The 15908-nt window shown below is 40.4% G+C and overlaps 1 protein-coding gene across 1 annotated transcript in view; it reads right to left on the reverse strand.

Moving 5' to 3' along the window:
- SYDE2 (synapse defective Rho GTPase homolog 2) overlaps positions 1–10321 on the reverse strand; it is a 43916-nt gene extending 33595 nt beyond the window's left edge. Inside the window, exon 1 of the mRNA XM_028142541.2 lies at positions 9175–10321. Coding sequence (XP_027998342.2) covers positions 9175–9892 — 718 coding nt within the window. The 5' untranslated portion in view covers positions 9893–10321. The remainder of the gene's footprint in view (positions 1–9174) is intronic.
- Between the last annotated feature and the right edge of the window lie 5587 nt (positions 10322–15908).

Here is a 15908-nt window from a genome sequence, read left to right on the forward strand (position 1 = left end):
TTCGATTCCCCGTCAGGGCACATACCCAGTGTGGGATGTGCAGAAGGCAGCCTATCAATGATTCTCTCTCATCATTGATGTTTCTATCTCTCTCCCTTCCTCTCTGAAATCAATAAAAAAATATGTTTAAAAACAAGAAAAAGAAAGTAAATATTAATCATATTTAAAGACTAAAATTGAACAAGAAAAAATTTGGATTTTCCACCTAAAAATTATTTATATTATTTATAACTCAGATTGCAAGTATAAGTGTCATAAGAATTCTAAGAAAAAGGATAGACAAACTCTGAGACTGCCTTTATTAACATGATAGGGCTAACAAAGCCTTACCCTAAGCAAAACATACTTCATAAAAAGCTAATATAGAATGCATTGTACACAATATGCCAACTCACTACATGGACTAGAAGTTCTTTAGAAAACACAAGTAATATTCCTACCTTTATGAAGATTAACTTTGAGTAAATCTTTCAACATAAGTGAGTCTTACTCATTATTAAATGTCTTACTGATTATTAAGATTTCAACATTTGTTTCCTAACCATATAACACAGTAGCATCTCATGCAGTGTTTACATTCTAAATATATAAGGCAAAAATAAAAATCCCTTAAGAAGGCCCCAGATTAGAACCAAAAATGCTGTCACACAGTAAGCAAAGGGCAGCTATTATTATTGGCCAGGCAGAAACGTAAGCATAGAAATAAACAAAAATGTCTCTGCCCTTAAGAAACTCATTGTCCAATGGGGGACATCAAATACTAAGATATATATACATGTTAATATAAGACTCCAGAATTGTATATATAACATTAATTCCATATAAAGAGGAAACTTTTTTGCACTTCCAAAGAGTTGCATAAAGCTTCAATAATAGTCAAGAAGCTAAATACATATCTATCATAACACAAATTCACTCCACATAATTAAAACAAAACCAGATTTTTTTTTAATTTAAGGTCATGCCAGGTTTGTAAATTAGAGAATTATGGTCCTAGGCTAATTTGAGTGTGTATATGGTTGATTCATCTTAGTATTTCAGTAAGTAAAATATAATAGTCTAATAACAGAGACTGATAAAAACACACAAAACTATGTGAAGCTTAATAACAACCAAAAGATTATTTTGTGCATAATCAAGGCTTTCAGTAACCTCCCTTCTACTGAAAAAAATCCTTTAAAAATGTAAATTTATTTTTTTAATTATAAACATTACCAACCAAGCAGATTAATAATTAATAAACAAATAAAATATGTTTAAACCTTTAACAAATTGGGTTTCAAGTTCAATTAGTTGCAGAGACATGAACAGACTAAGAATCAGAAGGGAAGAAAGCTCCCAGAATGCCTACTATGCCAGACATTTATTTACTCAACACATTTATCGGAGTAATAAATAATTATTGAGTGCTTATTTTGTGCCAGGTATGAGAGATAAAGCAATAAGAAAGCCCTTAACCTCATTTTACCTTCACAAGAATCCTATGAGACAGGTACGATTATTTTCACGAGCCTCAAAAAATATGTGTAATATGGTCAAGTTGGTAGCCCTAGAATGCAAAATCTATGCTCTTCCCAGTCTTCCTGATCCCCACCAGAAGCAGGGAAGCAGGCAACCCTCTCTGGACCTGGTGATAATATTAACCCGGCTAACCTCATTGGGTGGTGACTGCTGGTAACATTAGAAAACTGTATGATACTATTCAGAAAGGTCAAGTAACTTGCCCAAGATCACCTAGTGGGAAAATGGAAGAGGCAGCACTCCAACTCTATGGACTTCAAAGTCTGCAGTAGTACACCTGGGCTACTAGGAAGGGATACCCACCTCCAACTCGAGGATTTAACATGCAAACAATGTAGCAGATGTTCGGTATATATCTTGAATTGATCTAGTTTAATTTCATTAACAAAAACCTGAAGATTCAAGGGTTGTTCTTTGGTTTGTTTCCTATACACTTAAAATTCAGAACTGAAATTCAATTCATCACTGGAGTTTCTGGGTTTTTAGCAACTACATCCTTCTGCCGAGTGCACTAAAATCTAGATCTATTTTACATTTAAGACCAAGTCTCATATTATTTAATAACATTTCAGACCTTTACAGGATGTAGTTTTGACACAATTACAAATTTGAAGCACAAAGTATAAAGTTATACAACTCACAATTGCTATGATCCACATCTTATTTTACCTTTCTCTCAGATGTATCTAAAAACATGCAAAATTTTATATAGTTTAACATATTATTTTGAATCCTACTATAGTACAAATACACTATCAACATTCCACATCCCATGAACTACAATGAGAAAAATAAAGCAAATTTAATATTTCTATTAATATAAACATTTAATGAATGTGTAATATTAAAAGGAATGATTACACCATGAGACACATTATTTTTCATGAAACTACAAACTGCAAAAACTTGAAACCAAATAGTTTCATTGCTATTACTGAACATTTCAAAATATGTGAGAATAGAGTTTAAATATAGATAGACAGGAACATCACAATAATTTTTGATAGTCAAATTTTCTTGGTTATTAAAACTGAATATAGCCCTGGCTGGTGTGTTCAGTGGTTAGAGCATCCGCCCAAGTGCCAAAGGGTCTCAAACCGAGTCAAGGGCACGTACCGGGGTTGCAGGTTGGATCCCCAGCCCAGGAGGCAACCAATCAATGTATCTCTCTCACATCAATGTTTCTTTCTTCTCTCTCTCTCTCTCTCTCTCTCTGTCCTCCGCCCTTCCACTCTCTCTAAAAATCAATGGAAAAATATCCTTAGTGAGAATTAACAAAACAACAACAACAAAACACACACACACACACAACACAAAAAAAAAAACAACCCTGAATATAAGCAACACATTAAATTTTAATAATAAATTTTACTTGAGCAATTACTTATAATTTAAATCATTTCATTTGCATCACAATTAGTTAAATGGATGCGTATGAATGTACATTACACAGAAATGGAAAGGTATTTACAATCTTGCCTTCATTCCCTTTTTACGCTAAAAGTAATGTTAAACCTTATTGACATAAACTTAAAACTTACCTTTAACTTCAGATTTTTATATCTGTGTATATATATAAAGTAAAAGTTAAAAAATGTAAAGCACAAGTAAAAATATAAAAATAAGTATGCAAAGTTACAAAGCAAAAAGTCTTTATTCCCTTGTAAGTACACATGTTATGTTATGATTATCAGATTCTAATTAAAGTCATTTTACTTTAAATACCTACAAGAAAATCCAGAAGTGGTAATTAAAATTTTTTACTGAGAAAAGTATTTACATAGTGGTGAACTACTCAAGCCAATTTTGTGCTCTCAACTTTTATTTCATAATAAATCTAGATGACTCACTCTTACTAAACATTTAACTAGTGCCCCAGCTCAATATCATCAACAAACTTTCTGAGAAATGATGTATTTCAACCCTCATTGAAAATGTATAATATATACAGATTTCTCTTCATCATTTTAAAATTTCTACTACAGAAACAAACTCTTTGCTTTTTGCATACTTCTCTTTTAAAAACCTAAGTAAAAGTATTCTCATGGACCTTGTATTTAAGTTTAAATAAATACAAGCAGCCCTGCTTAAGGAGTCAAGTCTGACGGCCCAGAAGAAATGACTAGAATAAAAAAGCCTTAGCCTTAGGTATATACACATAATCTTTTCCAGATAAATCTAAATGGGGAGAGTACAATGAAAAGGAAAAAAGTGTTTTTTCTATCTTTTTTTTTTCTTCTTCTTCTCCCTTGTGACTAGCAATAAAAACCCTTATGGAAAAAAAAAAAAAGCTGTGTGTTAGCTTTTGGGACAAAAAAGTAGAGAAGAAAATGTTGAGGCGGTTTCCAGATCCACAATAGGAATGAGGAGGAGCAAGAAAAATGAAGCCGAAAAGAAAAGCTGAGTAGAATGAACAAGTGCCCCTAAATGGGTCTACTCTAGCTCAATCCCCAATGCTCTGCAAGGCGGCCCTCCTCAACCTCCGATTATTTCCCTCTCCATCCAGAATCCCAATCATCTGGGGCAGGGCAGTATTCTCACAAGTCTGTTTGCCTTTCTCTTGATAGCAGCTAAGCACCAGGCATGGTACCAAATAGATTATCTTTTTTCAGTCTCACAGCAACTGAGGCTTTGCCGAGTTGCGTAACTTGTCCAAGGTCACAAGCCAGGTAAGTGGAGGATCTGGTTAGGAGCCCAGAACCTCTGTGGTTTACCACCATACTACATGGTTTGCAGATTCCAAAGTCTCATTTTTATTGGTGAAAGAGCAGACCAATATGGAGGGAACTGCTTGAACTTGTCATATATAAGTAGTAAGTATAAATTCATACTTACAAAACTAAAGCAGAAAGTGCTCAAGTGCTTTTCTCTAGTAAGGGTTAGTATCAATATCAGAATAAAGTATGGTTTTTCAAAAGTTTAACAAATGTATTAAGATAGGTGATTGGGGAGACTGAGAATTGTAGAAACTTACTACTTAAAATGAGTACCAGCCCTGGCTAGCAGCTCAATGGTTAGAGCATCAGCCCACACCCGGAAGGTTCTCGGATTCGATTCCCCGTCAAGGGCACAATACCTAGGTTGCAGCTTCCCCGCCCCCCCCCCCCCATCTTCCCTAGTCGGGACGGGTGTGGGAGGCAACCAATTGATGTGGCGCTCTCACATCAATGTTTCTCTCTCTCTCTCCTCTCTCCTCTCTCTCTCACCCTCCCTTCCACTCTCTCTAGAATCAATGTGAAAAATATCCTCGGGTGAGGATTAACAACAACAACAAAAAGAATACCAAAAAACAGCAGCATCCTTACTGGGAATTCGTCAAAATGCAGACTCTCAGGTCCGTTGCCCACACATATGAAATCTGCATTTTAACAAGATTTTCAGGGGATTCATATGCACATGAAACTTGAAAAGTACTGCTCTATAACTGAAACACACACACACACACACACACACACACACACACACACACACACTGAGTGGTAAAGGTCTAGAAAAATATCCTTAGTGATTCTCAAAACAACAACACTACTTAGAAATGTAGGACTTCCAAATCAACACAGGACCTTCTGCTGAGTTTGTAATTCTCGGTTTTCCTGCCACCAGCAACATCAATGTTCTATGCCACTCTTCCCCAAACACACACACAGAAAAACAAAAAACTGAACGAGCTTCTAGGGCCACACTGGCAGAATTTTTCGGAAAGGGATTTAAAACTACAAGACAGTCAAAAAGTATATGCCTATAGCTACTAATCTCAAAGGGCAGATGTACAAAAAAATTTGTTGGGAAAATGCATAAAGATAATTTATCTCATAAAGGTAAGAAATTAGGTGAGAAAAGAGAACAGATGGGTATCTGCATTAAAAGTGTCAACTTCTGCTGTGGCCAGTTTGGCTTAGTGGATAGAGTGTGGGCCTGCAGACTAAAGGGTCCCGGGTTCAATTCCAGTCAAGGGCAAATGCCTGGGTTGCGGCTCGATCCCCAGTAGGAGGTGTGCAGAAGGCAGCCAATCAATGATTCTCTCTCATCATTGATGTTTCTCTCTCTCTCTTCCTCTCTGAAATCAATAAAAATGTTTTTTTAAAAAGGTGTCAACTTCTCTTTAAGATATACTGCACAAGATCATACCTGCTAATTAATATTTTAAAAGAACTGTCTAAAGATGGCTGACAAAATATTAACAAGTTACATGTCCTAAATTTTTTCTTTCACACATCATGAAGCAAGAAAAATGGAGTCAAAGTAAGGCTAATTATTTTTTAAAGTGGTAAAAGGATGAAATAGCTCAACCTGAAGCTTTTGAATTTATTTCTGAATACTATATACTAATTAAAACTTATTTATAAAGACTTAATAATGAAGTATAGTTAGCAAATAGGTTAAAATTCCTTAGTAATATCAAGGCTTGCAGAAACTTGACAATATTTACTATGTGTAATGACTTTAGATTTCGTAAATAATCATCTCAATTAGGAACAAATTGGCCAATCTGTGAACATTACAACCCTAACTGCATCAAATCACTGGCATTATTATACTACCAAAAGTTTTAGTGGTTCTTAGTAGGAGCCAGAAATCAAAATAGAATACCATTTTGACTCCCATTTGACATATGGTCTCAAAATTTCTAAAATACCTACATAGGTATCTCTATTCCATTATATAGTTATTCTGTGTTATAAATTCTAAATAGAACTGTATTTTGAAAGAAAATATACTCATAAGTAATACTGTATAGAAAAATGGATATAAACCTTTTAGGCAATTTAATATCTTCATACAACCAAGAATGTACTGATTCATCTGAACTGCCCAATTAATTTTTTAGAAAACATGATTTAAAAGTAGAATCCAAGTAACATCAATTTGAACTAAGTAAGCATTTAAAGGTAAAGATTTAAAATGGATATAGCAGTTGATGAAAAAATGTCTTAAAACCTATTCTAGAATTCCCCCATCTTCTTTGCAAATTTGAGAAAGTTACTTACCCTTCTCAACCTTGTTGAAATTCCATCCATCTCCTCAATCCAAGCAATTTAATAGAATTAATTGACTCAAACCTCTAAAAAACTTTAGAGTCTCTTTGACTGGGGTTTTGGAGTCATAAAGACCTGAGTTTGAATCCTCATAATAGTTTGAATCCGTATACTAATATATACAAACAATACACTAGTGTGAGTGACCTTGGGTAAACTACTCAACCCCTCTGTTTCTTTGGCTGTTGTTAAATGACAGTTGTCAAACCTTCATGGGGGGGGGGGGGCGGGGAGGAGTGTAATAATGATTATATGAGAACCACATAAAGTATCCAGGATGATTTTAATAACTTTGACTAACCTTCAAAAATAGTTATTAAAAATAATAAACTCTCCAAATCTACAGTAGATATGTAAACATTGCACAAGTTATTTTTATCTTTTATAAAAGATGAATTGATGATTTAAAAGGAAGTAACCAGAGAAAGTTGTTTAAACCAGAGATTAAGCTTTTGGCTTATCTTGTAAAATATCTAAAATACCATCACATGGTAATTCTAACATTTCATTTTAATTTCTTTTTTTAAATATATTTTTATTGATTTCAGAGAGGTAGGGAGAGGGAGAGATAGGAACATCAATGAGAAGAAAGAATCATTGATTGGCTGCCTCCTGCACAACCCCCACTGGGGATTGAGCCAAACCAACTAGGGCTCATTTTAATTTCTTTTAAAGTTTGTTTCATTTAATTATTTTCTCAATGAAAAAAAAGTCAATTTATTTGTAAAGGTTACATTTATTATTGCTTCTAAAATCCTTGAATGTTTACACTACAACTGATGCCATTAAAAGCCATCAGATGGTAAATGTTTAACCTTTGCCACAAGGGTAAAAAATATATTTGAAGTTTTATATAGATTGTAGTTGTGGCTCAAATTTAACTGTCCTACAAAGAGTTAACTGAACCAGGGGACATAAAGTTATAATGGCAATAAACTGCAATAAATGATTACAAATACTTTGCTCCTGAAATGTGTATTTTAATTTGAACTTAGCATAAAGTACACCTCTCCACACACACACACACACACACACACACACACACACACATATTGCATTCTTACTATCCTGTTATTCAAGTGAAATGGAATAAATTTGAGGGAAATTTTTGACAGGTGTGGGATAGAGATTTATAGATTCAAAGAAACTTTTCAAGTTTCTATACGCTTTAAATGAGTCATTTGATTTGTTCTCATTGTTCGATTAGAAGGTTTGTGAACTTTGCTTCTCCCCACTGTTTTGTGTTTATTGGTTAAACAAAGTTAATGTGTACAAACCCAGTCCTGTAGGATTTGTAATTCTTACCAGAGAAACTGCCAAATACTGTGAATATTTTTTACATTTCGGCATTTAATATTTTAAAAACTCCTGACTTTTTAAGGAGTTTACTAAAATCTTTATATTTAAGAGTGTAATTCAAAAGATCATCTTGTTTTTGGCTCAATCTGAAGGTATCATACTTCTTTCAGAAGAGAATTTTTGCTTTTTACAACGTGCTTAAGAGATTTCTAGAACTGATAACCTAAACCTTCAGTGAAAATTAAAAACCACACACATAAAAAATAGGCATCAAAATCCTATTATAAGGACAAGTATATTTAAGTTTACAAATGACTTCCAATGTCTACAGTTTCTTAAAAAGTATGTAAGGGACATCTTTTTTTCTTTTTTTTTTAAATATATTTTATTGATTTTTTACAGAGAGGAAGGGAGAGGGATAGAGAGCTAGAAACATCGATGAGAGAGAAACATCGACCAGCTGCCTCCTGCACACCCCCCACCGGGGATGTGCCCGCAACCAATGTACATGCCCTTGACCGGAATCGAACCTGGGACCCTTCAGTCCACAGACTGACGCTCTATCCACTGAGCCAAACCGGCTTCGGCATGACATTTTTTCTTTTGATTAAAATACTAGTGTCCTTGGTTTTCCACAATAAAAAAACTACTTACTTTGTTCGTTTTTTTTTGTGTGTGTGGAGTGGTGGGTGGGGGAGGGAAAGGTAGACAGAAGTACTCGAAATCCTACCTGACTAAAAAGAAATTTTACTATCACAGATTTTGTTTGGTTGGTTGGTTGGGTTTTGGTTTTGGGTTGTGTGTATGTGTGCACACGCGCCTGGGAGAGAGGGAGAGAAAAGGCACAATGAGCAAAATGACAGTTTATGACGCCTGTAAAGTCTGCCTTGGAACAAATTCAAATGCACAAACTCCACAAGTCTACGGATTTGCCTAGAGCTACAAAGAATAAAAATCCAGGCAGCACCGCCCAGCTCCAACCTACTAAAAGCGCGTGGTGAACTTAACCTTTACTCACTGTTGTGCTTAGGAAGTTAGGCACACTGGTTCACAGAGAACAAAAAACAAACATACAGGAAAAACCCCAAGTCCCTCGCGCCGCTGTCTTGAAAAAAAGAAAAGCCAAATGAGTGAATGCATTACACTAAATAAGCCCGAAATCGCATCAAGCTGCCACTTACATGACACTTACTTTGGCACGGGCACGTACCTGTCTGCAAAAACATATCTTATTCTTCGCCCTACAGACAGAAGCCTAGTTAGTTAGTCAACACTGAAGATTCGGAGGGTTGGCGTTTTGATTGCAAACTGTCCTTACCTGTCAGCGTAATTCTTTCGTCTGGGGGCACCGAGAGGACTTGGCTTTCACGCATTTTCAAAGCTCCCGGACTGGGAGAGGCGTCCTGCGCTCCCGTGACTTTGGAGGGTGTCCCACCGGCGCGACCCTTCATGCCCAGGGACAGCAGGCGCCCTTTGTACATCCACTTCTGCAGCTTCTTGACGGTCACCGCGGGCGGCTTCAGGAAGGGGAGCCCCTCTGGGTCGTCTCCTTTGCTGCAGATCACAGGGGAGCCAGCAGGATCCCCTAAAGTGCTTCCCGCGGAACGGCCGGGGTCCTTGGAGCGGGGACTCGCGGCCGGCGCGCCGCCTCCACGCCAGCCGTCCATCCCGCCTCCACGTGGCGGGGGCTCGTCCCGGTCCCCGCGCGCGCCGCACCTGATACAGCTGTCGCTCGGCCACCGCTGGAAGGGAGCGGGCTTGGCACCTACCCGCAGGCTCTCGAGGCTTCTGCTGCAGGACGGACGCATCCGAGGAGTCCGCAGGCGGCCTCTCCACGGCTCCCGCAGAGGCGACCAGGGCAGGGACACCTGCTGCCAAGGGCGGCCCCGGGCTCCCCGCTCCCAGTCTCGGGGGCCGGCTCGGCGGTCCGCCGCGCCGCTGGCGGAAGGCGGCTGGCCCGGAGCCCGGGCTCCCGCGGGGCAGCAGCGATCCGCCCAGCCCCGCCGCGCGCCCGCGTCGGGGGGCAGGTCGTGCATAGCCTGGATCAGCAGATGATAGGCCTCTCGCAACTGGGTCTGCAGCCTGCCCGTCTCCCGGCGGCCGCCCTCCGCCCCCGGGGAGGAGCCCGCCGCCGGGGGAGGCGGGGGCCACCGCTCCGCCCCCGCCCCCTCGGGCTCCGGCGCGGACCGGGAGCCGCCGGGCAGGTTCTCGTAGTAGTCAGCGGCGTCCTCGTCCTCCTCCGCGCTGCCCTCGGAGTCCGGCGCGCCGAGCACCGAGGCGCAAGCGAGCCCGCGGCCCCGAGGGGCGGCCTCCTTCCCGCCGCGCGGCCGAGGCCCGAGCGCCCCAGCCAGCTCCGGACGCCGTCCCGCGCCCAGCGCCCTGGGGCCCCGCGCCTGCAGCGACGGCGGGGGCGGCTCGGGGCTCCGCCGGGCTCCGGCGGCGCGCTCGCGTGGGGGGCCGGCCAGGGCACCCCCCGCGTCTCCATGGGCAGCGGAGGAGGCCGCCACGGTGGCTGCGGCGGCCGCCCGGAGCCCGAGTCCGCCGGCGGCGCGGGGACCTCGCCTCCCCCGGAGCCTGGACAGCGTCCTCCTCAGAGGGTCCGCCATCCCCTCGGGCCTCAGGACCCGGGATCTCCCCCGCGGCGGGGAGAGGTCGGAGCCCCGCTCGGGAGAAGGCGGCGTTGGCGGAGACGGCGGCGGCTCCCCATGACCAGCGCGGGCCCTCGCGGGCTCCTCACATACTTGGCATAACTCTGCCGCGGGAAGGGGCGGGGGCGGGCGGCGGCGCGCAGAGCGCATGCCCCAGGGCCGGGCCGCGACGGGGCGCGCGGGCTGCGGGCTGCCCGGCTGCGGGGCCAGGAGGGCGGACCAGGCAGGTGGGGGAGCTAAAGCACACGCAGCCAGCGTGGGGGTGCAGTGGGAAGGCAGGGGGGAAAAAAGGGGTGAGTCTGTCTAGGCTGGAGGCTGCAAAGTTTTTGTTAGGAAGACAGAAAGGGAAAGTGCCCTGCTGGCTGCCACCCATCCTGTTCCCCACCCTCCCCATGGCCACCATGGCAGGAGCAAGCCGTAACTTGAGAGAAAACAAAGTATGAGTACAGGTGTATCTCGGTACCGTGTGTTCTAGAAACGTTCCCAGTCGTTTTATTTGCACAGAGAGTTAGCTACTTCAAGGGCCTTGGCAGTGATTCCTTTCCTTTTTCTGTGTGTGTGTGAGAGAGAGAGAGAAAGAGATTCCTTTTCAGCCTTTTCCCCCCCAATCCATACGAACACAAAATTAATTCAGACATCAACCAAAACTTGTACAATGGAGCTTTATTTTTATTAAAGCTGGGTTGAGGAACAATTGGATTGAAATTTAGAAACACTGTCATTTGCAAATACCAACTCTCAAACATCTTCTATGTAACAGTTGTAAGCTAAAGCACCTCGTGTTGGAATCAGTGTGTTGCATCATCCCTGACTTCAGTAACATTTTTCAGTGTTTACATATTAGAAAGGGCCGTTGTGAGCTAGCTCATGAATGTACTTCTGTCTCCTAGCACAGTACTTGCACATAGTAAGTACTCAAGAAATATTTGTTGAATAAAGGCTTGCATAACTGAATATGAGAATTTAGCTCTAACATACATTCCAAGTATATTTCTCTATGTCTTCTTTTTCCCCTGCTAGTCAAAGGCTCCAGTCAATAAGTGTGCTTTGATCTATACTGGCTTTGTTGTTACCTGGCCTCTGCCTCCTTGGAATATTTTTACTCGCATCTCTGTCTTCAGAAATCTTACCCATCCTTTAAGATTCCACCCAACTAGCCCTGGAAGGGTAGCGCAGTTGGTTAGAGCATTGTCCTGATATGCCAAAGTTGGGGCTTTGATTCCTGTTCAGGGCACATACAGGAGTCACACAATGGCCCTAACCATTTTGGCTCAGTGGATAGAGCATCCGCCCATGCACTGAAGGGTCCCGGGTTCAGTTCTGGTCAAGGGCATGCATCTTGGTTCCGGGTCTCCATCCCCATTAGGGGGCGCGCGGGAGGCAGCTGATGATGTTTCTAACTCCCTCTCCTTTCCTCTCTGTAAAATCATTAAAATATATTTTTTAAAGTAAATGAATGCATAAATAAGTGGAACAACAAATTGACCTCTATTTCTCCCCAACACACACACACTCTCTAAAATCAATAGAATTTTTAAAAAAGAAAAGAAGATCCCACCCAACTTCCTTTATAAAGTCATCTCTGATCTCCCAGATGGACATGATTTCCATTCTTCCAAACTCCAACAGTACTTTATTTATTTATATATTTATTGCTTTTGTTTTATACAAAACATACCCTATCTCCTGTAGAACAAAATTCACAAGCTCCTGAAGGGCAGCAACTATTTATAATTGACATTTGTATTATCCACAGAGTATAAAAACAGTATCTTATGTACTGGACATGATAAGTAAATATTTTAAAATTGGTGTCAACTTTAATTGGAAGGAAATAAATGGCTCTAGTTTCCAGTCTATTGCCTAACTCTTCACTAGACCATACTGTATTAGTGTTGTTTTAAAATTCTTTCAGTGATGGAGAAGAACATAGTTTGTTAAATTATCTTAATTCTGATCTAGGAAAATAGCATGAAATGTTACATTATAATTTGCATACATCACTATTTTTAGTTCTACACTATGTCTATTCCATGGGACCAAGGCTATTTACTGAATAGTAAAGGCATAAAGTTATGTTCCAGTGAAATATTCCCACAGGAAATGACTGATAGTAAAGCTGCCAATGATGGCGTCTATAAACAATTTGATCTGTATCTCAGAAATTGTTTCCATCCCAACTCTCGCTTGCGAGATCTTTCACTTCTTTGCAGTTAACATATTTGTTAAGAACAGCATAAGATATATTATGGAAAAATGAATGGAAACATATAACCTTGAAGGTCTAGATGAACTTCATTTTTAGTTCATCTTGCCAACACGTTGAGTTTAGGAGTTACAAGACATATTAGCCAATACAAAATACTGTGCATTGTTCCAGGCATTACTCAGAACTCGTCTGATGCTGCACAGCACAACTGAACTTAATGCCACCTTAAAGCTGAGAGTGTGCCATCACATAAACTCACAAGTGTTAAGAACTATTTTGGTCACAACAGAAATTAATAAGGCAGCCATGGCAATGTGACCCTACTTAATAACCTTAAAAATGCGAGTCCCACTTTTCTATATGTGCGTTACTCTTCAATAAGTGTATTAAAATTTCATTCTGAGAAGGTAGTGCCCATAGAACTAGCATTATACATATTATAATTAAGGCGGTGACCAAACAGAAACATCATCAGCTCTGCTTGTAAAATCCTCTTTGTGTGTGTGTTTTAACCGTTTATAACTTCTTCCTCCAGTTAGCTGACTTGTCATATATTTCTAATCAACATTCCTATGAAGACCGGGTGGGGGTGGGGTGATACATTTTCCAGTGTTTGTACTTGTTTCTCACTGACTTGGAAATCATTTTGATGGCCCATGAGTTAACAACTATGTGTGGGCGGCGGCACTGTCACAAAAGGTGAAACAACTATGGGATAATAGGGCTCCAGGGAGGCAGGGAGCCAAACTAGATGTGGGGCAGGACTGGCAACCTGGAAGGGACACGGGGAGGGCAGGTTGAGGAAAATGTCTAGGTATGTCATGGTTATTTTCTAGGTAATGAGAATGCATTTCTGTCTCACTGCTGCTCAATCTTCCATTTTGCTCAGTGGAACCAAAGGCAAGTTTAACGCTGGCAAATGCCCAGTTCTCCTTCTAAATGCCTCGGTGTAGCAGACCTGCCTGTTTTGCCATGCAGTTCCATCATATTGAGCAACATGGGCTTCAGCCTGAAGCTGACTGCACGACCACTGTCCTCAATACAGCGATTTTTACGGCTCATATCTTCATTATTAACAATATCTGGCAATTGGCAACATTTCTTACTTCATCCCACCCCTAATCAAAGTGATTGGGGGTTGGGGAGAGGTTTGCTGAATGCATTTTCCAACTTTTTAGAAATCTACAATGTTTAGAATGTTGGCTAATATTTCGGGTTCTCTTATTATATAGGTACACTATGCAGAGTAGTAACTTGCTCAAGGTCACCAAAAAGGAAGGGGAATTCGAACCTTGTCTGATTGTACATCCACTACAGCCCTGGCACGTTTCCTGGAATAAAAAAAAAAGAGAGAGAGAGAGAGAATTGACACTTGCACTGACTTGAGCCTTTGTTTTTATAAATTATTTAGGTGGCTGCCTATCAGAAAGGAGTTTAATATTTTATTATCTTTTGTGAAATGCAGTGGAACATTGGAAAGCTGTTTGTTGAACATTTGAATGCTTCTCAGGGCAGTCCTCTCCAAGGATGTTAAAACCAAATCCTATAACCTATTCCCATTTAACAGTAAATTTGTTCATTTTTAAGCCACAATGTGAAACTGCCTCCTGTAAATGTAGACTAATTTTAAAGGTAAGACAAGCTACAATTAAATACCTGAAAAGTAAAATATATGCGTCTTTAAAACCACAGGAGCTCTCAGGTAAACCTCTTTCAAAAGTGAAATGATGGGATAGCCTGTCTCTCCTAAATGACTTGTACCTCAGGTAACCCATGGTTGATGAAGGGAAGTTGCTCTCTTTCAAAAATTGTCAACCTAATAAAAAATGGATAGAATTATTACCATTCAGCACCCTAATGAAATGATGGATCTGGGCTAAAACTACCAGTGGCTACTAACATCACAAAGAGAGAGACGCACCTGATGTTATGGTCACTGATCAAGCACACATCACCCCTATGAGGTATTCTTACCGAAAATGAACCTGTGTCTGATCAGCCGCAAGATCTGATTACCAGTTTCCAGGAATTTCAGAGAACAGAGGAGCAGGTAAAACAGCCCTATGGGACCTGGGCCAGTGTTTTCAGTGGTTAGAGTGTCGGCCTGAGCTCCAAAGGGTCAAGGGCACATACCTGGGTTGCAGGTTGGATCACTGGCCCTGGTCTGGGCGCATGCTGGAGGCAACCAATCGATGTGTCTCACATCAACGTTTCTCTCTCTCTCTCCCTCTCTCTCTTTCCCCCTGCCTCCTCCTTCCCACTCTCAATCAATGGAAAATATATCCTTGGGTGAGGATTAATAAAAAAAAATAAAAATAACACCATAGAAATACAGTAACAAAATCCAGACTATGGTAAAAACAAAAACAAACAAACAAAAAAACCACACAATAGGTCAGAGATCCAGTTTCTTCATTTGCAATGTTTGGACTTTACTTAAAGCCTAATTTAAGTAAACACCTGTTTAAAAAAAATATTATGACCCAATCAGGGAGGTTTGAACACTGACTAGATATTTGATGATACTGAGGAATTATAATTTTAGTTATAATTTTTTAAAATAGTTCTTTATCCTTTGAAATAAATACTGAAATATTGATAAAACGACATGCAATCAGAAATTTTGTTTCAAAATAATTGAGGAAAGAGACCTGACATAGAAAAATGAAGATGAACTTGGAGTTGATAATTGTTGAAACTGGGTGATGAGTACTAGGGGTTTGTTTTACTAGTGTCTCTCTACCTTCTGTACATGCTTGAAATTTTCTATAATATATATTTTCATTTTAACAGGAATCGGACTTTTAAAATCCATCCCGGCAGCTGTTTACAGCAACACAACTTTGAGGGCAGTCAAATGGTTTACACTGCAGGGATGGCAAGAGAATATTGGAATCTAGGCCCAAGAATTATCATTTCAATCCAAATCTGAGGTGGTATAATGGAAATGATTTGAAGTCAGATGAAGTGGTTCAAATCCTAGCTTGATCAGTCATACTTATACACAAGAACCACACATCAAGGAGAGCTCTTGTTCATCTTTGCCAATTCCTAATCATTATTCCTTCCTCCTCAAAATCTACAGCTCTTTTGAAATACATGGCTTTTAACTTTACCACCTGCTGCCTCTGCTTTTTGTAGTCATCTACCAACTTCCCCTTCATTCATTCTAGTATCTACCTCGCTATCTCTTTC

Source organism: Eptesicus fuscus, chromosome 9 (assembly GCF_027574615.1).
Source record: "Eptesicus fuscus isolate TK198812 chromosome 9, DD_ASM_mEF_20220401, whole genome shotgun sequence".
Lineage (NCBI taxonomy): Eukaryota > Metazoa > Chordata > Mammalia > Chiroptera > Vespertilionidae > Eptesicus > Eptesicus fuscus.